General features: G+C 34.8%; 1 protein-coding gene across 2 annotated transcripts in view; it reads right to left on the bottom strand.

Moving 5' to 3' along the window:
- Positions 1 to 24,358, bottom strand: part of BRINP3 (BMP/retinoic acid inducible neural specific 3) — a 415,778-nt gene that overhangs the window by 126,681 nt on the left and 264,739 nt on the right. For both annotated transcript variants that reach the window (XM_082426674.1, XM_082426675.1), the window contains exons 5-6: positions 14,716 to 14,821; positions 6,208 to 6,444 (exon numbers count right to left, since the gene is read on the bottom strand). In XM_082426674.1, the coding sequence (XP_082282800.1) occupies positions 6,208 to 6,444; positions 14,716 to 14,821 (343 nt within the window). The remainder of the gene's footprint in view (positions 1 to 6,207; positions 6,445 to 14,715; positions 14,822 to 24,358) is intronic.

The raw sequence follows: 24,358 nt of genomic DNA, 5'->3' as shown, positions 1-24,358 counted from the left end.
GTTAACTTCCTTTTCAAGTTCAATAAATCTTCCCTGATATTCAATTTGTTTGTTCTTTCATATATTAATAAATAAGCATGTTAAAATGTCACACTATGATTCTGTATGGATTTTTTGTTCCTTTTAGTTTCGTCAGTTTATCTTCATGGTTTTTGGGGCTCTGCTTTTAAGTATTGACCAAGACAGCCTGAAGATTCGCCACAGCTTCACTAAAGTTTAAACAGGTTTCTTCCCTGACTTCCCTTTTCTTTAGAGAACTTGCAATTATAAAGTATTTCTTTGTCCCTTAAAGAAGTAAATCTTCTTCAAACGAGATATGTCATTCTCAAGGATCTAGGAGTCATCCCTTTGACTTGGAATCATCAAAGGAAAAGGAGATAGTACGCTTTTCTCCCAGTCTCTGTGGAAAAGTAGGAGACCAACCTCAATAAGGGACAATTAACAAATACAGATGGCCTAATCAGGTGGACCACCCTCCACTAAAATACCAATGGGTCAATGATGAAATCCAAGAGAAAATTAAAAAATACCTTGAGACAAATGACAATGAAGATAGAACCATACAAAATCTATGGGATGCAGCAAAAGCAGTTCTTAAAGAGAAGTTCATAGCAATACAGGCCTTCCTCAAAAAACAAGAAAAATCTCAAATAAAGAACCTAACCTACCACTTGAAAGAATTAGAAAAAGAAGAACAAACAAAACTTAAATTTAGCAGAAGGAAGGAAATAATAAAGATCAGAGAGGAAATGAACAAAATAGAGATTAGAGAAACAATAGAAAAAAAATCAATAAAACCAGGAGTTGGGTCTTTGAAAGGGTAAACAAAATTGACAAACCTCTGGCCAGGCTCACCAAGAAGAAAAGAGGGAAGACCCAAATAAACAAAATAAGAAATGAAAGAGGAGAAGTTACAACTGATACTGCAGAAATGTCGACCATTCTCCCTGCTACTCTTCTCTGGTACTTTTCCATGAGCTAATTCCAGTGTTTTAAAAATTCTCCTGTCCTTTGTATCAGAGGAGTTGACTTCAATCTTCCTTCCCTATTGTAAGTCTCTATCCTTTATTACAAGAGTCTTTAGCAGTCTTACTTGCCCGTTTAACTGGTGTGGTGTAATTTTTATTTTGCAGTTCACATAAATGAATAATTATGATATTGATTCCTGTTGGATTGACTACTTTATTATTATGAAATATTTTTTAATCTCAATTAATGTATCTTGCTTTCAAATTTACCTTAGTATTTTTTGGCTAGTGTTTACATTACATATTTCTCCACCATTCAACCTCAGTTTATCTATGTCTTTATCAGGTCTCTAGTAAACAGCAAATAGTCTTTTATTTATTTTTATTATTATTAATCACCAGTCCTACAATATTAGTCTTTTATTTAGACTATTTAGTGTAATAAGAAAATAGAATATTTAATATAATAACCATTACAGTGGAATTAATCTGACCCAACACATTTATTGTAAAGACAATCCAAACCTTCCTCTTTCCGCTGCATTGATCTATTTGACCTAGATGATTTTTCTCCTGTTTTCTACTTTATTTTCTTATTATGGAGTGATCAAATAATTTTTATCTTATTTTATTTTCTTGACTATAATTAAACATTCTTATTTTAGTAGATATTCCAGAGATTACATTATTCTTGATTTATTTCACTCTAATGCAAATTACATCTCTTAGCTCATCTTCAACAATGCCAGTACCTTGGGAGACTTAGAATATTAACTCTTTCTATTCACCACCCATTATAACACTATTATCATATATTAAAATCCTACATATATTTTATGTCCACATCACCTCATAATTATTATCTTGTAAGGTTGATATTCACTTATATTTACTCATGTATATTTGCCATCTCTAGAATTCCTCTTCCCCTTTACACATCTATGTTTTCATTTGGAATTTCTTGTCTGAACACATCTTTATTTTCACCTTCATTTTTGAAACTCTTGTGGAACGTTACATAATTCTAGATTGACTGTTATTTTCTTTAGCACTTTAAATATGTCAAAAATCTGTTTTTGTTTTTGTTTTGATAAGTCAGGCTCATTGCGAGTCCAATGAAAGTAATGTCTTTTTTCTCTAGTTATGTTAGAAGAATTTTTTTCTGTCTTTTTTCCAACAGATTTACTATGATACACTTATCTGTGGTTTTCTTTGTATTAATCATTCTTTGTGTTTGCTGTGCTTTTTTTTTTTAATTTAATTAATTTATTTATGTATCATTATTTTTTTTTGGCTGTGTTGGGTCTTCGCTTCTGTGCGAGGGCTTTCTCTAGTTGTGGCAAGCGGGGGCCACTCTTTGTCGTGGTGCGCGGGCCTCTCACTATCACGGCCTCTCTTGTTGCGGAGCACAGGCTCCAGACGTGCAGGCTCAGTAGTTGTGGCTCACGGGCCTAGTTGCTCCATGGCATGTGGGATCTTCCCAGACCAGGGCTCGAACCCATGTCCCCTGCATTAGCAGGCAGATTTTCAACTACTGTGCCACCAGGGAAGCCCTGCTGTGCTTTTTGAATCTGTAGGTTGAATTTGGAAGTTTTCAGTTTAAAAAAATTTCATGCATATCTCACATGCTTGCCATGCATCTATCCAATATTTCATTGTTGCTTTTCTCACTGCTTCCATTTCTATCTATTCCATTAACCTCTCTTCCTGTTCACTAATCCTGTTCCCCACTATGCCAAGACTCCTATGAAAACAAAATTTTGAGTTATTTATTTCAGATATTGCATTTTTATGTTTTAGAAGGTCCTTTAGTCCAGTTGTATAGATTCCAAATCTCTGGTGAACTTTTCAATATCTCCATCTACTTTATCCTTCCTTTCCTTTCATTTTTTGAGCATTTTAATAATAATTATCTGAAAATTGTTCCTATTAATTTCAATATCTGGATAATCTTACATCTGTTACCTGTTTCTTTTTGATATTAGCCATAAGGTCTTATCTGCTCACATACGTTGTAAATTAGAGTTTTATGTTCATCATAAATAAAAAAAAAATTTGCAGAGATTTTAGAAAATGTTTTCCTCCTCAAGACGTCACTCTCTTCATATTTAACAGACACTATAGGGAGCTGATCCTAAAAAAATCAGGATATGAGCTATATCAGTGTGGGGTTAGACTTGTAGAGAACTCAGTCTGGCTCTGACTCTCCCCTGTTCTTAGGGTATGGCCCTGCAGAACCTTCAGTTATGGACCTGGTGAGCGTTTGCTACTTCAGGCCTGTAACACTGCAGAAGATTCAATGCTATCATTCAGAGGTTTTCAGTTTATCTCTTTAGGAACATCTGACATGGGTTAAGGCAAATGTCTTAAAGAGAAGACTGGTCATATATTTAAAACTCCTTAAGCCTCCAATTTTCTCACTTTAATCTACTATGACTGCCAAATTTTCTTCTGATTTCTCTGTCCTGGAATGCCAGCATTTTTCAGGGACTAGTCCTAGATTCTCAGCTTCTAACTCTGCCCTGAATTGATAAATGTGCCCCAGGGGAAAGCAGTTATAGAAACACAGTGTCACTTCCTCATTCTCTCTGGGGTTTTCCATCCTTCCCTGTTTTATTTTCAAGCTCTTCCCACTAGAGAGTTTTTATCTCTTAAGCACCTAAAGTCTGCGGTAAACTTCATTAAGTTTGAAAAGACTTTTGAATAGTTCTTTAGCATCCAGCACTATCTGAAATTCAGCAAATATCTTGTGGTAAAACTGAACTTCTTTAGGCCCACTGAGTCCAGAATTTTGTCATTCTAGTCTCCATAAATGCTAGAAGTGTGTTGGTTTTTCTTTCTCCCATCAGCCACTCTCTGCCTGGGGAAATGCAAAGCCCTCAGGCTCTGTTCTCAGAATTCAATAAATTAATGAATAAAATGAAAGAAAGAAAGAGAAACAAAGAAAGGAAGAAAGGAAGGAAACAAGCTATGGATCCCACACATCTCACACCATTTTAGTCTATTTAGTTGTTACTTTTATGATCTATTATGTCTTTAAAAATATAATTTTAAAAATTATTCTACTTTTTAGTTACTATCAATAGCAGTATTGGCCTACTTCAATCTACTACATTTCACCTGGAAACAAAAAACCCAATGCTCATTTGGTGATTTTTAAAAATATAGTCTCAAGGCAAAATAATAGGGGTGGCAATCCTATGTGAGTTCCACAAATACGGGCTTTCTAAGATTCCCTGGTATAACACATTATACATTATCTAAAAGTGTTGCATTTCATGATTATTTTTAACATCAGATGGTTCTACTTGAATATAACATATTAGATTTCCAATACATTACTTATGAGTATTCTATCGGAAAAACAAAAGAAGAATTTGAGGTTAGAAATAAATGCATTTCAACAATGTCAAGGAGATATGACTTTTTGATTCTTAGACAGTTTTTGCTATTTGTATACAGAGAAATATTACCCTAATAGAGGAGGATTATTTATTATACACTATTTTGATCAAAATATATCTTAATAAAATCTAAATCTATTAACTCTTTCTAAATCTATTTACCTACCCTTTTACTTTATAATTTGGTGGTTCTACTACACAAAAAGATGAGGGTTTGTTGAAACCATCAATTGTGTTTTTTCTTGTCTGATGTTAGCTGTGGGCTTGTCATATATGGCTTTTATTATGTTGAAATATGTTCCTTCTGTGCCGAAATTAAGTGTTTTTATTGTGAATGTATGTTAAATTTCATTATCATTTTTAAGTGTGCTTGGTTAAATGAATCACTGGAAAAATTATGACATTCAAACATATAAATCTGATCTCTTGGCAGTTGAAACCTCTCTTGTCACTTTGAAAGTTAGTCATGTCCAACACTTTTGACTAAATGCTACATAATTTATGTAGCATTTAGTCAATAATAAAAATCCCCCATATTCTGGGGATTTTTATTATTCTATTATCATGAATGATTATATATGTTGTTATCAATATTTTTCATTTCATTTTGAGGCATTCTTAACCTTTTATTAAAGTTCATTGTTTTATGAAATGAAGGCCATTACAGGTTACATAGTCCATAAGTAACAATATTGAAAACACAATTATGCACTCATAAAAATTCAGAAATAACAAAAACTGCACAAACATTAAGTCAAAATTGATCTGAATTTGGTTTAAAAATAAGTAGTTGAGTGAAAGTGCACGTGCATGAGATTCACTTTAATGTAAAGAAAAGTATAGAACGTTCACACTTTGGATCTTGCCTCACAAGTGAATCTCGGGGCCCATGGGAATAGTCCAGAGGGGTATCAGAGGTACTGGACTAAGAACGCTGCCTGCCATATCAATAAACAATAAACAAAGGCTGTTGTGGCCATCAGCCATCAGCCACCTCAGCCACTACAGCCACCCTGACGTGAGCCCTGAGGGAACTCAGGATGGAAACAAGATACCAGCTATCAAGCTATCAGCCTCTGCAGCCACCCTCCTACGGTGCGCCCTGAGGAGGCTCAGGATGAGAAAGCACAGGATAGGTTTCTATCACCAGGATGGCACCTAAAGCCAGGATAGCACCTCAGCTATCTGGCCCCAGATAGCTGAGGTGCATATCAAGGAAAGAGTTCAATGAGCTTTGACTTTGCATCTTCCCATACCCAGAAAAGCACTAAATTCCTTAACTTGACATACCTGGTTTTCCTTAATTAACAGTATCTTTTGATACTGTTCTGACTACCTGGAATCTACATAGGAGTCTTGCAAAACTCCTATATATCCCGGTTCCTCCTTTACCTCTTTGGAGCCCTCCCTTAGAGCGATCTGAGAGTCCTGTCTCCTGGGCTTGAAGTGCTCAGAAAATCCGCCGAATAAAACATAAATACATAATTCTCAACTTTTAGGTTGTGCATTTTTTTTCAGTCAATAATTTAACTTCTTATATTGAGAAAGGCAAGGACTTTCTTCATTAAATGACTACTAAATCAGCTCAAGAGCAGGCTAGGTTCTAGTGCCAATAGTACATAGCAATACACAAAGTACCATATAGGCTTTCAGTAAAATACTGAATAACCGGCAATAAAAGCAATACACAGGTCCGTTTGAAAGAATAATAAGGATAAATTGAATAAAATCCTCCAAGTATGGAAGAGTTTCTCACAAAAGGGTAAAACAGTCTTCTCAATATGGCAATTTTTTTTGGCAAAGTTTAGAAGTGTTAGATAAAATATATGTCTTACCTGATTCCTCAAAGTCGATGTTGTAGGATTTCCAGGTTTCAGTTATGCGAAGAAGATTCTCCTCCATGGCTTGAATGTCCATGGAGGGGCAGTTGCATTCTGGAAATTTGGGACCACACTGACACCAGCAGTCATTGTCCTTGCAGATAAACTCTCCCTCTGAATTGCAAGCAATGTAGCTCAAGGCTGCTTGTACAAAATGCTCCTGAAGGTACTCTGGAAGGAGTACTTGCAGCCCTTAAAGAACAAACCAAAACAGTAAGTTTACTCTGATAAAGAAAAAAGCATAATACATATCTACATATTCATAAAAAGTCAAAATTTGTGTATATTGTTATGTATTTATGCATATTTTAAAACCATCATTAGAAAATTATCGAAGTCTGTAAAATTGCAAATATTTATAATTCTTTTTAATATATACTGACTCCATGAACTGTTCAAGAATCCTGGAAACTGGGACTTCCCTGGTGGTCCAGTGGTAAAGAATCTGCCTTCCAATGCAAGGGATGCATGTTTGATCCTTGGTCGGGGAACTAAGATCCCACATGCCGTGGGGCAACTAAGCCTGCGTGCCACAACTACTGAGTTTGCGGCCTCAACGAGAGAGCCCATGTGCTGCAAACTACAGAGCCCATGCGCCCTGGAGCCTGCACACCGCACTAGAGAGAGAAAACCCGCACGCCACAACTAGAGAGAAGCCTGAGCGCCACACCGAAGAGCCAGCCCACAGTGAAAAGATCCCACATGCCTCAATGAAGACACCGCATGCCACAAATAATACCCGAGCCACAACTAAGACCCGATGCAGCCAAAATAGATAAATAAATTAAATAAATTAAAAAAAAAAGAATCCTGAAAATTATAGAGGTGTTTAATATCTCAGACTATCTGATTTTGTTTTTTAAACTGATTTGATTGGCATTTGACTTAATTGATCAGAATATTTGGTTATTTTTATATAATGTAGATAGAACCTATCTTCCCATACTTTTGAAAAGAGATGTATGCATTTATTTTACACTACTTGATTTCATATAGTTTTCAATACTTTCATATACCTTTAGCTCATGTTCTATCAGCTCACATCTACATAGATATCATAATACAAAGGATTTGTGGCATCAGCAAAAGAGTTATGAAATGTTGCTATAATGCTTATCTCATGCCACTAACAACACATAACTTTATATGAGTTTATTTTTTATATGATCACTTAGATTGACTACAGGGAAACTATTAGACTGATTTAATTATTTCACAGTTTATTTCCTTGTCATGTATTAAGACAGCCTTAGTGATACAGTTTATTTCTTTTCTACAAGCAAGTTTAGTAAATTTGCTAACTCTTAAGAAAATATAAAAAATGAAAATAAGGCTATAAAATTAACATTCGGAGATCTCTACTAGTTTTTACATTTTAGCATTTCTTGCTACATAGAAAAATCTAATCAAAAAGGTAAATATTCAATGTAATAAAATAAACATAAAAGTAAGGGAAAACTTAGTCAATACCTAATTGCTATTTACTACAAAATTTGATTTTTACAACTTTTACATGTCTCCTTTCTAACAAAAACAAAAAAACCACAATTTTTTGATACAACCATCATCTATGAGGTTAATTCAATTAAAATCATGAATTAGCATTTAGGAAAAAGATCTACTTTGTAAATATCTTGACAATTATACCTATCTCATTCTTTCAGGTTAATTCTCCCATAGGTGGGTCAGGAAAAGTACGTTTAGCACTTATATATTTACTTTATTATTCATTTTAATTTTACCTCAAATAAATAACATTTATGGAATGCCTTCCATTTGGAAGAGACTTTCTAGGGAAAGTACAAATATGAAGATGACCGAAACATATCTCTGCCCTAAAGGTACTTGCAATACACTTAGGAAAAATAAAAGAAGTAATATAATATGTAATATTAGAAGTATGTAATAATATTATACAATAGTACTTAATAACTACTAGAGTTGGGTTACAGATATTTCACTAGGTATTATTAATTGTTCCATAAAAAAGGTAGACTGGAACAGTATTTGACATGTGGATATGCTTCAACATTAAGAGAGGTTTTTTGTGGCATAGGATAATACCTTAACAACATCACACACAAATGAACTGTGGAATATATTTTTTAAAATAGCAACTAGTAGTATTGTTTTAATACATATGCAGTATAAGAATGCAATGAGTGAGTTGCTTAGAAAAATAAATCTAGAGTAATGTTATTGGGGTTCCCATAACAGGGTGAAGTATATGGAATTAATTCATTTGTATTTAAATGATGTTTAACAATGAAGGTACTCTGAGTGGTATGTTATTTCGATATAGAAGATATAAAGAAAAAAGATCAGTTTAGACGGAAGACTAAAAAATATCTAAACTAAGGAAATGGTGATCAAAAGGCAGTTTAGGAGACAGGAGAAGAGGAGTGAGAATCTACTAGACACTACTTTATTTTATGTAAGGCAGGTGAAATATGTCAAATGACTTGAAGGAATAAAATGATAAAGCCAGAAATATTCTTAAATGATTAGTCCTGTGGGTCACCAAATTACTGTATAGTTGAGAAATATCTAGTGATTGCTTCTGAAAATTCTGCCATTCAGTGTTAAAAACAAAGTCAGAGTCTCTGTTAATGTGACTCAGGAGTCCAAATATACTTATTTTAATATTGTATGTTTTAACATCGCAGGTAACTGTAAGTCTATGGACCAGATATATGGAACCCGCTGATTATGTCAACCTTAATTTTACAAAAAAACACCCCCCAAAGCAAAAAGAAATTCAGAGAATTTTCAACTATAATCTCTTCGAATATTTTCTCAGACCCTTTCTTTGTCTCTTCTTTTTCTGGGACCCCTATAATTCGAATGTTGGTGCGTTTAGTGTTGTACCAGATCTCTGAGACTGTCCTCAATTCTTTTCATTCTTTTTTCTTTTCTGCTCTGCGGCAGTTATTTCCACTATTCTATCTTCCAGGTCACTTATCCGGTCCTCTGCCTCAGGTATTCTGCTATTGATTCCTTCTTGAGTATTTTTAATTTCATTTATTGTGGTGTTCATCATTGTTTGTTTGCTCTTTAATTCTTCTAGTTCCCTGTTAAACGTTTCTTGTATTTTCTCCATTCTTTTTCCAAGATTTTGGATCACCTTTACTATCATTACTCTGAATTCTTTTTCAGATAGACTGCCTATTTCCTCTTCATTTGTTTGGTCTGGTGGGTTTTTTCCTTGCTCCTTCAGCTGCTGCATATTTCTCTGTCTTCTCATTTTGTTTAACTTACTGTGTTTGGGGTCTCCTTTTCACAGTCTGCAAGTTTGTGGTTCCCGTTATTTTTGGTGTCTGCCCCCAGTGGGTAAGGTTGGTTCAGTGGGTTGTGTAGGCTCCCTGGTGGAGGGGACTGGTGCCTGTGTTCTGGTAGGTGGGGCTGGATCTTGTCCCTCTGGTGGGCAGGGCCACGTCTGTTTGCGTTTTTTGAGGTGTCTGTGAACTTAGTATGACTTTAGCCTGCCTCTCTGCTAATGCGTGGTGTTGTGTTCCTGTCTTGCTAATTGTTTGACATGGGGTGTCCAGCACTGGAGCTTGCTGGCTGTTGGGTGGAGCTGGGTCTTAGTGTTGAGATGGAGATCTCTGGGAGAGCTCTCGCCAATTAATATTATGTGGGGCCGGTAGGTCTCTGGTGGTCCAATGTCCTGGACTTGGCTCTCCCACCTCAGTGGCTCAGGCCCGACACTCAGCCAGAGCACCAAGACCCTGCCAGCTGCACAGCAAGAGAGAAAAGGAAAAAACAAAACAAAAAATGAACAGACCCCAAGACAAATGGTAAAAGCAAAACTAAACGGGCAAAATTACACAAAGAAACATACACACACACTCACGAGGAAAAAAAAAAAAAAAAAAGGAAGATAGCAACCAAACCAATAAACAAACCCACCAATGAAAACAAGCACTAAAAACTAAACTAAGATAAATATAAAACCAAAAACAAATCAAATGCAGAAAGCAAACCCCAAGTCTACAATTGCTCCCAAAGTCTACCCCCTCAATTTTCAGAACATTCATTGTCTATTCAGGTATTCCACAGATGCAGGGTTTATCAAGCCAACTGTGGGGATTTAATCCGCTGCTCCTGAGGCTTCACAGGGAAATTTCCCTTTCTCTTCTTTGTTCTCACAGCTCCTGGGGTTCAGCTTTGGATTTGGCCATGCCTCTGCATGTAGGCCACACTTAGGCATCTGTTCCCTGCCCAGACAGTGGAGTGTTAAAGCAGGGGCTGATTGGGGCTCTCTTGCTCACTCAGGCCAGGGAAAGGGAGGGGTACGGTAGTCATAATTGAAATGTGGGGCGTGCCTGCAGTGGCAGAGGCCAATATGATGTTGCAACAGCCTGAGGCCTGCTGTGTGTTCTCTCAGGGAGTTGGCCCTGGATCATGGGACCTTGGCAGTGGTGTGCTGTACAGGCTCCCAGGGGGTGGTGGGTAGTGACCTGTGCTTGCACAAAGGATTCTTGGTGGCAGCAGCAGCAGCTCTAGCAGTCTGTGCCCGCCTCTGGAGTCCAAGATGATATCCGTGGCTTGCCCTTGTCTCTGGAGCTTGCTTAGGCAGTGCTCTGCCATCTCTGGAGCTTGTTTAGGCGTTGTTCTGAATCTCCTCTCCTTGTGCACCCAGAAACAGTGGTCTCTTGCCTCTCCAGCAGGTCTAGACTTTTTCCCAGACTCCCTCTCGGCTAGCTGTGGCACACTAGCCCCCTTCAGGCTGTGTTCATGCAGCCAACCCCAGTCCTCTCCCTGGGATCTGACCTCCAAAGCCTGAGCCTCAGCTCTCAGCCCCCACCTGCCCCGGCAGGTGAGCAAACAAGCGTCTCAGGCTGGTGAGTGCTGGTTGGCACTGATCCTCTCTGCAGGAATCTCTCTGCTTTGCCCTCCGCACCCCTGTTGCTGCACTCTCCTCCGTGGCTCCGAAGCTTCCCCCCACCACCCTCGGTCTCCACCAGTGAAGGGGCTTCCTAGTGTGTGGAAACTTTTCCTCCTTCACAGCTCCCTCCCAGATGTGCAGGTCCCATCCCTATTCTTTTGTCTCTGTTTTTTCCTTTTTCTTTTGCCCTACCCAGGTTTGTGGGGAGTTTCTTGCCTTTTGGGAGGTCTGAGGTCTTCTGCCAGCGTTCAGTATGTGTTCTGTAGGAGTTGTTCCACATGTAGATATATTTTTGATGTATTTGTGGGGAGGAAGATGATCTCCACATCATACTCCTCCGCCATCTTGAAGGTCTCCCCGATAAATAACTTTTAAAAACAAATATTATCTGTTCCTTGAAAACTCATGATTTAATGAATTGATAGAGCTCTGTTAATTAGTTTATGGGGTTTTTTTTGCTAGAAATATAAATTAATATAAATTATTTCAATATAAATTATTTGCCTTCTTTTAATTTTTATATGTGTAAAGCTTGAGAAAATTTGTTCCAACATACCAATAAACAATAGGAAAGAAAAAAATTTTTTAAGCAATATCATCAGATTTTTATTACAAGCAAAAGATAATTGCATGGTGTCCCATCTTTAAAAGTTACATTAAATCTTCTATTTGATAATAATGCCGTCCTTTGCCAATTTTGATGAAATAAAACATTAGGAACTAACTGATCTTGAAAAGTATTTGTCACCTAGTCATATGGATCATTCACTTTCTGGGAATTTTACTAAAAAGTTACTACCAAGATTTTATAACTTTTAATTACTACTGTTACCCTTTCACTCAAATGTACCTTGCTTGATATGTTAAATTCATATGGGGTTGAAGAAATTGGAATATCGTTAATTTCAATATGTATTTGCTCACACTTCTTATGAATTACTTTTTGTCATATGTTTTAAATATATTTTACTAATAATTTGGAGTTGTAGATATGGATATTTCAGTTATTTTTTTTTAATGTCTGTTCTGTACCCTAATTGGCAAAGCCAGACAGACAAGCAGGTAAATCCAGCTTACTCACTGCCAGAAAACATTTCATTTCATTTGTTTTCAGTCAAAATCAGTGTGTTAATGTGTAATGCATCTCTCTGACATCTCATTTATGAATGTCAATTCCAATATAGATAGTTAAGTCATGGAATTCTTTCTGAATTTGTTGCCTAATGCTGTAGCTTCAATAATTCTTATTGATGCTTTCTTTGCTCTGATAAAATTCTACTTCAGGAGTAATTCTTCTTCTTCTACAAGAGGAGAGGTTTGGAAGAAGAAGGTCAATACTGAAAAACTCTTATAATTCTAGATTCCTCTCAATAATAGAGCTGAATTCAGAAGATCTCCAAATGGGTCAAACACTGATTCTAATGCTTCACCTTGTGCTTACAAACACAACAGGAGACCCTAACTCTCTCTTTCTCTCTCTCTTTCTTTCTCTCTCTCTGTATATATATATACATATATATATGTATATATATATATACACACACACACACAATATGTCATCTATGTCTATATCCATCTATCCATAAAACCAACCAACTTACTATATAACTGTATAACTAACTAACTATGAAAGACACAAAGACGTCTGGTGGTACCTTAATGAAAGATTCTTCAGAGACACAAGTTTTTCCAATTGCCACATATAGTGATCCAGAGTTTTTTATACCCTTTAAAGAAATGTATCATGGTAAGGTTATTACAGAATTTGTGAATGCTTTGCATTCTTTTTCAAAGTGGAGAAGAGCTACTATTAAAGGTAGATTGAAAGGTGAATCAACCTGATACTTGTACTATAAGTACAGATGAAATTTAAGAAAGAGTACAAGGGAAATTGAGGGTCTCGATATTGATATCCTAATGTCATGTTTGGAAGGATCTTTGTTCATTGGGGTACAAATATAGTTGCAATAGACAACTGAAAATATAGGCCTAGCAAATAAAAAAGGTGAAAGAGATGCAGGTTTCTGCCTTACAAAAACTGAGGAGAGTAGAAATAGTAGTTATATAAGGAGTATTGATTCATTTATTCCTTGTGTTAATTTTTCTTCAAAGAAGATGGGAGGCTGAAGTTTTGTGTTTATAACATAATATTTTTAAAACTGAACACAGTGATTCACAAAGAGTAAAAATCAATAAATAGTGTTAATAAATAAAATTTAATAATAAATCAATTGAAATAAACATATTTGATATAAACATGCTTTCTCTTTTTCTATTAAAGTTAGTACTCTGATGGAAAGTTAATACATACATTTAAAAAGGAGTGACTAGTAGAGAATTACAAGTAATATTGATAGATTGGGTTTCTATTTAAATTAGAGAAAATATTTCAATAACTTTAAATCTAAAATTGACAATGATAAATTGGATAGCATTTAAAGTTTAAAAATGTTAAGTGCTTTCTTTGTGATTTTTATACAATTTTAAATGAATGAAATTCATTTATTATTTAGGGTAAATTTAAATAACCTGATGCCATTACATTTTTTAGATGGAAAAGTTGAGGAAAAATGGCATAATTTCTGAAACTTTTAAGCATTTTTATGTAAAACTGAATAATGTAAATACAGATCTAACTTCTGCAATTAAAAAAGGTAGACTAGAAAGAACAACTCAAAACTATCCCTTTGATCGGTCAACTTAGTTTAGATGATCTGTCATCACAAAGACATTTCTGAATTTATTCAACTAGTACGTGTTTAAACATGTGGATTCATAACCTTTCCCTGACTGCATGAATGAGTGATATACACATCCTTATAACCAGTTAGGATAATATGTATTTGTTAAAATTATTTTAAAAAGTCCTCTATTGAATTATCTCACAAAATATAGTAATAGAAAGAAGATGATAAATTACCTTTATCATATAATGTATCTTTATAAATGAAATAATGCAAGTATAAGTATTTTGTTAATATATTCTTAAGTATATTTCTGTTTGTCAGAAGAGAAATGAAGCCTTAATTATCATATTAGTTTATATTTAAAATGTCAAATGTTCACATCACAGTATGCATAAATATGGTTGCGATTTTTATCAGAATCTATAAGGAAGAAGTCAAAGCTCAGGGAGACCTATCGAAAAACTGCTACTTACTGAGACAATGATTACTGTATGGAAGAAAAATATTATCACAAAACATTCTCAATTGTTATCAATTACTTAATTTAAGAAGTAAAGTGAATTTTGACATTCTCTTCATCTGGTCTAGAATGTTCATATCAGTTAAAAATTAGGAGATTAGCCTTTTATGAGAACTGTAAAAGCCTAGTACTGCACATACAGCTTGAAAGAAAGAAAGAAAAAGAAAGAAAGAAAGAAAGAAAGAAAGAAAGAAAGAAAGAAAGAAAGAAAGAAAGAAAGAAAGAAAGAAAAAGAAAGGAAGAGAGAGAGAGAGAGAGGGAGGGAGGGAGCGAGGGAGGAAGGAAGGAAGGAAGAGAGAAGAAAGAAATCACAACTGGATAACTGTCATTCAGGCTCATAGAGAATTAATGAAATTGTACCTACATACCTTGCAACTGAATCTTATTCTCAGGACTCTGAACCAGAACAGAACTGACAGAATCTAGGTTGTCATAGTTACTGCAGCCAAGAGGACCCGTCCGTGTTTCTGTTACCTAAAGAACAAAACATCAACTTTATTTTATACGCCAGACTTTACCGTGTTCTTTCCATTCAATGTAGTTGCCACACACTGATATTATACATCTGACAGTAAACATCACTAAAAGGTCTAGGATCTGATACACACCAACAGTACACCTAAGCACAGAGGAGACAAATGACACCCTTTATCTTCAATTCCATTTCCTTCTCTTTGGCCAGTCATCAATCTTCAGAGAAAATAACAGAAGCCCTCTTTGGTCAACAACATCCTTCATATAAGGTAACCAATTTTACCCAAGATAAGACAGAGCATGCTTTTAGGTAGAGAGCAAGTTTGACTCATATGAAAATTGTTTTTTGTTTGTTTATCTTTCCTCAATAAATCAAAACCATTTACCAGGCTACGGTCTGAAGACTGATATTATTATTTTATTCTTCTACTTAAAAATCTATAATTTCCTGTTCTTTTATGGTGGTATCAATGTCTAAATTCTTCTGCTTGGCTTCCATCTGCCCCACTTCTCCCAGCAGGCAGGTGATCTTGCTGTCCAGTTGGACTTTGTTAATTCTATGCCTTTGCTTATACAACATCCTTCACCTTATCCCACCTTTCTCCTTTTGGACTAATTGGTTTTCTCTAACCTCACGATCAACCTCATGTTCAAACACCCACACAAAGTAGTCCCTAATGATTCCCACTTGTATTACTTCACTATTTCTATAAAGTTATGGTTTGCAGGGCCCAACCTTAGCACTTAATTATGGAATCACATATTGCAGAGTAATTTTTTTCCCATGAGTGTCTTGGATGGATGGTATCAGGAGATGAGGAGGCATTTAATCAATTATGTCTGACTGGAAATTTGTCCTGAGGATATATTTTTTTTAAAACCAAGCATTTTAAAGCAGAGGAGCATTGTAATCATATTTGTGTTTTAAAAAGATATTCACAACAACCAGAATGGTTTGCAAAACATCATTCAGCTCATTTTATTTCGCAGTTCACAGCCACATAATGGCTTCCCATCTCGCTCAGGGTAAAAGCCAGAGCCCTTTTCCATGGCTAAAAAGATGCCCTATTTTCCAGCTCCCGGTTACCTCTCTGAACTCATCTCTCTTCCACTTTTCCTCATTTACTCCACTCCAAGCACACTGGCTTCTTTGCTGTTCCCCAAACACATGCTAGTTATCCTCCTGCTTCATGATTTTTGACTTGCTGTTCTTGAACCTGGAATGCTCTTCCTCGAAATATTTCTAAGCTCACTCGTTCACTTTCTTCAAGTTTTTGTTCAAATGTCTCTCTCTCTGGACTTCTTAGACTAACCTATTTTAAATGAATATACCTTCCCACATTTCCCTCTTCCAACCATTATTTCCTTTGCTCCTTACATTGTTCTATCTTTTCCACAGTGGTTTTCTGCTTCTAACATGCTGTATAATTTACTCACTTAACATGATTATGGTCAACACCTCTTATTAGAATGCAAGCTCCACAAGTACAGAGAATATTGCCTATTTGTTTACTGAAGTATTCACAGAACATATTATGTTCTGGTATAAGCCCATAGGTATTAATATTAAGACAAAGAGAAGCAGAGAGTGTGAGGGGAAAACCAAACCAAGGAAGATATTAAGGCCATTATCAAGATGATGACGGCCTGAATGGAGCAGTGGCAATATGATTTATCTGAAGAAGATGGATTTTGAAAAACAATTAGAATGGGCAAGATTATGAAACATCGAAAATGTACGTGATGGAAGGAGGGAAATGCAACAGAAGTTTCTAGCATAAGTGATAATATTAAGATATGGGGCAAAGAAGCTCCACTGTGAAGAGAATGTAAGGAAGCCTGGTTTTGATTATTTTGACTCTGAGTTGAATAACACTCTTAGTTGGAAACATCCAGTAGAAGAAGTGACAATGTAGATATATTTCTTAGAAGTTATGTCGAAGATGAGATTACTATTTTAGGAATCAAAAACTTATAGGTGATAATCAAAGATAGGGCGATGGACACTTTAGCTCAGATGCATGGGGGGAATACATAATTGTATCATGACAACTCTACCATATTTTCTAAACAACGAGTCCTTTGGAATAACCGAGATTGGCTATGAGCACACAGCAACAACTGGGAATGTGATTTACTCTTTCTCTAACACCACACTGACTGTGTAGTCCTCTACTGCTGTTCTCTAGTGGTGACACAGAGTATCCCTTATTTTGTTCAGGAAAATAATTTCTGATGTTGATATGTGTCACATACATGCATGTGCATGTATATGTGTGTATGATTAATATTAAATATAAATTATTAATCACAAATGAGTAAAAGGAAGATTAAGGCACCAAAGGAAATATTTATAATTTAAGATAATTTAAATCTTCATCTTGTCCTATCAAGTAGCTTAACTATTTTCCCCCAACACACACAAATGTATACACACCACATTAATATAAAGAAATTCCAGTGTTTGTCATTTTTAAGGAAGTTTTCTAAATAAAAGTGGCTTAAAGCACATACACATTGACATAAGAGATCTTAGAAATTGGTATGCAATCTCCTGAACACTTAGCTGTTGAAAGAGGATAAATAGTATTATTTTATCTCATTACAGACAGTCCCTTATGTTCAGTTACTGTGTTCTTGAGAATAAATGCAGAAGATTTAAATAACAGTCTTATAAATTTAGAGGCTTTAATATCTCTATCTACCTCTATAGCTATAGATCATTTTAATCCCTTACCTTTCACAGCATACAATAATAAAATATAGTATATCCTACTGATGACTTAATTTTGTTCTTTATCACTCACAGCTGACTTCACTGATCATTGTCTGATTTAATATAAAAATTCACAAACTCTAGCACATTCAATGATGCAAATCCATTTTTCCAATTGTATTATATTTTAAGAACCTTACATGTCAGCATTAATAAATGTGTCAATACTTATTTTATATGTTCAATACTAGTGAAAGGAATAAAAATGAAAATAAAGTAATAAAAACTAACTTATTGTACAAACAGTTCTATAGAGATGTTAACTCTACCAAAAAATGAATTATGTAGTTGTGCCACAAAGAGCTTGAACTTTTGTTCATCAGCTGACAGATGAACAACCGATTTTGGGGTCTCCATATATAATGTAACAAAGGAAGAGTTATTCAATAGCTAAACTTAAAAATGATTAAGGGCTTCCCTGGTGGTGCAGTGGTTGGGAATCTGCCTGCCAATGCAGGGGACACAGGTTCAAGCCCTGGTCCGGGAAGATCCCACATGCCACGGAGCAGCTAGGCCCATGAGCCACAACTACTGAGTCTGCGCTCTAGAGCCCATGAGCCACAACTACTGAAGCCCGCGTGCGTAGAACCCGTGCTCCGCAACAAGAGAAGCCACCGCAATGAGAAGCCCGCCACGGCAATGAAGAGTAGCCCCCGCTCGCCGCAACTAGAGAAAGCCTGCGCGCAGCAAGCAAGACCCAATGCAGCCAAAAATAATAAATAAATAAGTTAATTGATTAATTTATTTAAAAAAGAACTCTAAAAAAAAATGATTAAGACTGACAATAACCCAGTACTGATAGCATTCAGTGTTTTGATAAATGACATATAGAATGAGAAAAAAATTTTTTTTCACTTATCTCTTGGTGAGAAGATGTTGAAACAGGGAACACTGTTTTTAGGATACAAAAATGATGTTCTTTCTGAGGTGTTACATTGATTTGTGGTTTTATCTGAATATTATGAGGAAAATTAATGTTCTTGAGGGGCTGGGAAATTGAAAAGGGGAGTGGAATGTACAGAAATGGAAGACATGGCTAGGCCAGCTGTGGAATGTAAATTCAAAACTTTTCAAAATGTATTTAGCACAAATTTGTCTTAAAAATGTAACAAATGTGCTCTTCTCTAATTGACCACTTATGTGAACTGTGTTTAAATATATTGTTAAAATTCAGAAAGGATATTAAAAGTATAGTAAATGGAAAAAAATGCCCGTGCTTTCATTTCAACTTTTCCTATATTGTTTCTATTTTGTTTCATTAAACTGATGCCTATTATTTTCACAGTTGGAGAATTTTACAGAGAGTAAAAGAAAATAAATAATATTCCTAATTCAAAGAGATGACTTGTAAGTAATTATGTAAACAATAATATAAATTCAACTTTATTTAGGTTAAAATAAAGTGGTATAGATAATTTAGTTGGAAATAAAAAGTCTTTGTTATTTTTGATCAAATTTTCTGAGTCTTACACATTCTTAAGATAGTATCATGCCACAACAATGCATTGGAATTATAAAATTAATTCAGCAAGAATTAGTTGAAGAAAAACTATCTCAAGCAAAAAAAATAAACTATCTCAAGGAAAAAAAAGAAAAAAGTTAAAACAATGAAAAAAAGTGGGACAAAAAAAGAGTAAACAAACAAAAACACATCACATTCCTAAAGGAAAATAGTACTATTAGTACTATAGTACTATTAGAGAGTTCATTGTCTTAAAATTAACACATTATATATTTAAAATACTTCCAGTCAAAATCATAATCATGTTATATAATTTGAAGAAAATAGACTTAAATGAGAATGCTCAGGTCACCATCATAACTCCACTGCTTACTAGAGAGGAAGCGATCTAAGATTCAAGTTTCCATCTGGTGAAATGGGTAAAATTTGCTTACAGCATAAAGAGGTTGTGAAGAAAAATGAGATAATCCATGATATGTGCTTATCATGGGCCTGGACCACAGTAATGCTTTCACAGTAAATGTAAAATGTGTGTATATGTTTACTATTAAAAGGCAGAGGCACAATAACTCTATGGTAAACTTACTGGAATCATTCATAGCCCACCTCTCAATTAAGGCTGTAAAATCCTATTATTTTTTCTGACATCAGTGCTGCATGTTAACATTTTTCTCTGTAGACAGAGAAAGGGTGTCTGTGTTTTAGAACATCCTAAATCAAACTCACCCTTAAATGAGGCTATGCACAAATTTTGTACATCACATCGATATGCAAATCAAGTACAATATAGTAAGAATAATCCACAACAAGACTAAATCAGAAATATTGGTATAGAAAAAACAATGGGTAGTTCAACGGCATAGAACAGAAAAGAACATGAACGGAAAAGAACAACAACAGCAACTACACTGAAAATAGAAAAAGTTTCCTTATCTCTAGTGTAAAAGACAATCAAGGAGTCTCTCAAAAAAGTATGCTTGTATGAGAAAATCTTTATCCACACTGAATGAAAAAAGTGAAAGAAAATGTATACGCACTTTGTAAAATTATACATACACGTATATTATAAATAGCTCTGTGAACCTCCTATTGCTCTAAGCTTTTTTCAAAATGAAACAGTTTTAGTTTACCATTTTAACTGAACTGATTATTGTTTATCGACAACATAATAAAATGCATGATTGTATGAACAGTGTATCTCTTATTGCAAATCTGTAAATACACATTTTTAAAAGTTTATAATGTTCCTAGAAAATTTATCTGAAATCAAGAGGGAGAAATATTTTTACCTCCTAAACTCAAAAAAAGATAGGAATGTGTCTATTCTCTATTACAATGACTTGTCATCTATAAACTATTTATTGATCATATGATAATAAATATGGAATAGCAGGATTATTGTTTGTTCCAAAATGTCATTTTTAATGACAAAATTAATAAATGTGCATGTTGGAAATTCAAGCAATGAAATAAACTGAAAAGCCCAGAGGAACAACTACTTTCCCCCGATTATATATTTGCCCTCATCTTTTTATCAGACTTGAAAATGGTTAAAATTAGGAACAACTGCTATTCACGGCCATCATTTATTCACAGCACCAAATTTTCATGTGTTTACATTTTTACAGCCATTTTCTCCTTAAAAAATATTGCATTTAATTTGTTTCAAAATTATATTAGAGTATATTGAAACAGTTTTTGAATAATTTCATATCACCATTGATTATGTATATGAAACAATAGAATACTGATAAGTACAATCTGGTTTATTTACAAAGAGTTATGTGCAGAGAGAGAACCTAGTGTCTCCCTTGTGGATTTGATTATCTTTTCTAGAGACCTACATCTTAGCTAGAGAATACAAAAGAAATGCTAATATTTAAGAGAGGATCTTGCCTATCCCGTATTATAGTAAGAGAAATGCATTTACACAGGGGGCTGGGGTGGAAGGAGCAGTGAAATTCGTTACTGGTACCTACATCTGGATGAACTGCAGTACCAGATACTGCCTACATTGTTTAGTGTGGACCACATTCTTCCATATTTCATTCAAAAATGCCATACAATATAGTACACTTCAAATGCCACTTCTGCCAGAAATAATCTTTTTAATCTTTAATCACCTAACACACTTAAAAATTTTTTTTTTGTTAAGAATAAATTAGAGGACATCAACCATATTTGTCTCATATTGCACTTCTGACATCTTAACAAGTTTTCTCACTTAATATAAGAACTGGTAATTTCTTTCAAATAAAAATAAAGATGTATTATTGTATAAATTTTTCCTCAAAAGTTATTCATTTTACTATCTCTTTCTTTATTAAAAAACATCAGTTAGCATCACTGCAATCCAATAAATGACTCATATCCAGAATATATGAAGAAATCTATAGGACTTCTGGTTTCCAGTTCTGCATATATGGAGGTTGGAAGTCACTACTGCCTCCTAACAACAAGTCAAACCCTAACAATAAGGAAAACATACTGGAAAATCAACAACTCTTCTTGGACTCATCAGAGAAGGAAGCAAACTGCTACCCCCAAGATTGGAAAGACAGGGAATAAAGGGAGTCACAGCTCAGAGCAGAAACTTGAGAGTTGAAACAAGTATGGGAATCAGTGCTAAGGTAAGAAAAACTGAACTTCCATTGACAAATGGCTAGAGAGTAAGTGTGTGGAAAAGTCTGGGAGTTAAAAACTCCAGAGGGACCCAGTCATAAAAAGGGTCCTCATCATATTTTGAGATCTACCTCCAGGAGTTCTATCAGGTTCCTACAGTAAATATTAAAGAAAAATGCCCTCTTGCTTCCCACAGTGCAAGGGGAAATGGAACCATTTTGAAATACTGTGGAGCCCTCTGCTCTCCTCTGCCCTCAGGGGAAACTAGTTAACCAGAGCCTAACTCTCTGTGGGACTATCTGAGCCTAACCGACCTAGGGGAAGGGGAATAACTAATTCCAGCCCACTTTAGCCATCTTGTCCCACTCCAGGGGTGAGGAAGAAAAGAACTGAGAAACTCTCGTGAAGTTTACAGTCCAAAGGCATAGGCTCCATAAAAGACAGACCAAACTATAGGACCATGGAATGCTTCCCCTTCCCCACACCTCATCATCACATTACTAAAGGCCTGTTTATAGTAGTTCCTTTTACCCAGTACATCATGTCCAGCTGTCAAGAAAAAAAGTACAAGTTATACCAAAAGGCAAGAAACACAATCTGAAGAGACAGAGCAAGCACCAGAACAAGACATGACAAAGATGCTGGAATGATCAGATCAGGAACTTAAAACCACTATGATTAATATGCTAAGGGCTCTAATGGATAAAGTAGACAGCATACAAAAACATAGACAATATAAGCAGAGAGATGGAAATCCTAAGAAAGAATGGAAAAGAAATGCTAGAGGTAAAAAACAGAAGGTAAAAAACAGAGGTTAAAAAACTTCTGTAACAGAAAAGAAGAATGCCTCTGATGGATTCATCAGTAGACAGGTCTGAGGAAAGAATCTCTGAGCTAGAGGATATATCAATAGCATTCTCAAAACTCAAAAGCAAAGACAACAAAGACTGATTAAAAAAAAAAAAAAAACAGAATAGAATATCCAAGGATTGAGGGACAACCACAAAGGGTGTGACACAAACATAATGAGAATACCAGAAGGAGAAGAAAGAACAAGGAACAGAAAAAAATATTTGAAGCAAGAATGACTGAGAATTTCCCCCAAATTAATGTTCAAGATCAAACCACAGATCCAGGAAGAGCAGAAAACACCAAGTAGAAAAAAATGCCTAAAAACGATACTAGGCATATCATTTTTAAATTACAGAAAATCAAAAATAAAGAAAAAATCCTGAATGAAGCCAGAGGAATAAAATATATTACCTATAGAGGAACCAAGATACGAATTACATCTGGCTTCTCCTCAGAAACAAAACAAGGAGACACTGAAATATTTACAGTGAAATATTTATAGTGTTGAAAGAAAAAAACACCAACCTAGAATTTTGTACCCTATAAAGTTAACCTTCAAAAATGAAGGAGAAATAGACTTTCATACACAAAAATTGAGGAAATTTGTTGTCAGTAGACTTGCCTTGCAAGAAATGTTAAATGAAGATCTTCATAAAGAAGAAAAAATATTATAGGTCAGAAACTCAGATCTATATAAAGTAACAAAGAACATCAAAGAAGGAATATGTGAAGACAAGATAAAAACTTTTTATTTTTCTTATTCTTAATTGACCTAACTGATAATAGTTCATTCAAAATAATAATACCAAAAATGTATAAATTATGTATGTTTACATATATATCTTTTGAGTATATATATCTTATGTGTGTATTGCATATATATATATACACATATGTGTATATATATATATATATATATATAAGTGAAATGAATGACAAAAATGATAGAGTAATACAAGGGATGGGAGGGAAAATTAAGCTTATTTTGTTATTATAAGGTACTCACACTACCCATGAAGTGGTATAGTGTTACTTGAAAGTGGACTTGAATTAGCTATAAATGTATATTGCACACTCCAGGATGATGACTAGAAGACATAAAAAAAAAAAAAAAGAATTATAACCAATATGCTTCAGGAGAGAAAATGGAATAATATAAAATGCTCAATTAAAACCACAGAAGGCAGACAAAGAGTGGAGGACAAAAAAAGGAACAAAGAACAAGGGCAACAAATAGAAAACATTAATGAATATGGTAGATATCAATAATCACTTGGAACATCAATACATCAATTAAAAGACAGAAATTGTCAGAATGGAGCAAAAAACAAGGCCAAACTATAGACTGTCCACAAGGAACCCACTTTAAATGTAAATCTATATATAGATTAAAAGTAAATAAATGGAGAAAAATATACCATTCTAACGCTAATCAAAAGAAAGTAAGAGTATAATTACATAACTATCTTAATTTCAGACAGAGCAGACTTTGAAGCTAATAAAGTAACAAGGGATAAAGAAGGGCATCACACAATGATGAAAATGTCAACTCTCCAAGAAGATATAATAATAATATGTATGTGCCTAACAACAGTGCATCAAGCTATATGAGGCAAAAATTAATAGAATTGTAAAAAGAAATGGATGAATCCAATAGCTTAGTTGGAAATTTCAACACCCTTCTATTAGAAATGGACAGGCCCAACAGGCAGAAATGTAAGTAAACCTTACTTACAACTTACTGTTGTAAACCAATGGTAAGATGGCAACAGCAATACTTAAAAAAACACTTGACAAACAGACAACATTAGCATCTAATGATCAT

This window comes from Balaenoptera physalus, assembly GCF_965194825.1.
Source record: "Balaenoptera physalus genome assembly, chromosome: 1".
NCBI lineage: Eukaryota > Metazoa > Chordata > Mammalia > Artiodactyla > Balaenopteridae > Balaenoptera > Balaenoptera physalus.
Note: the sequence above shows the minus strand (reverse complement) of the source record. Positions and strands in the feature narration are given on the sequence as shown.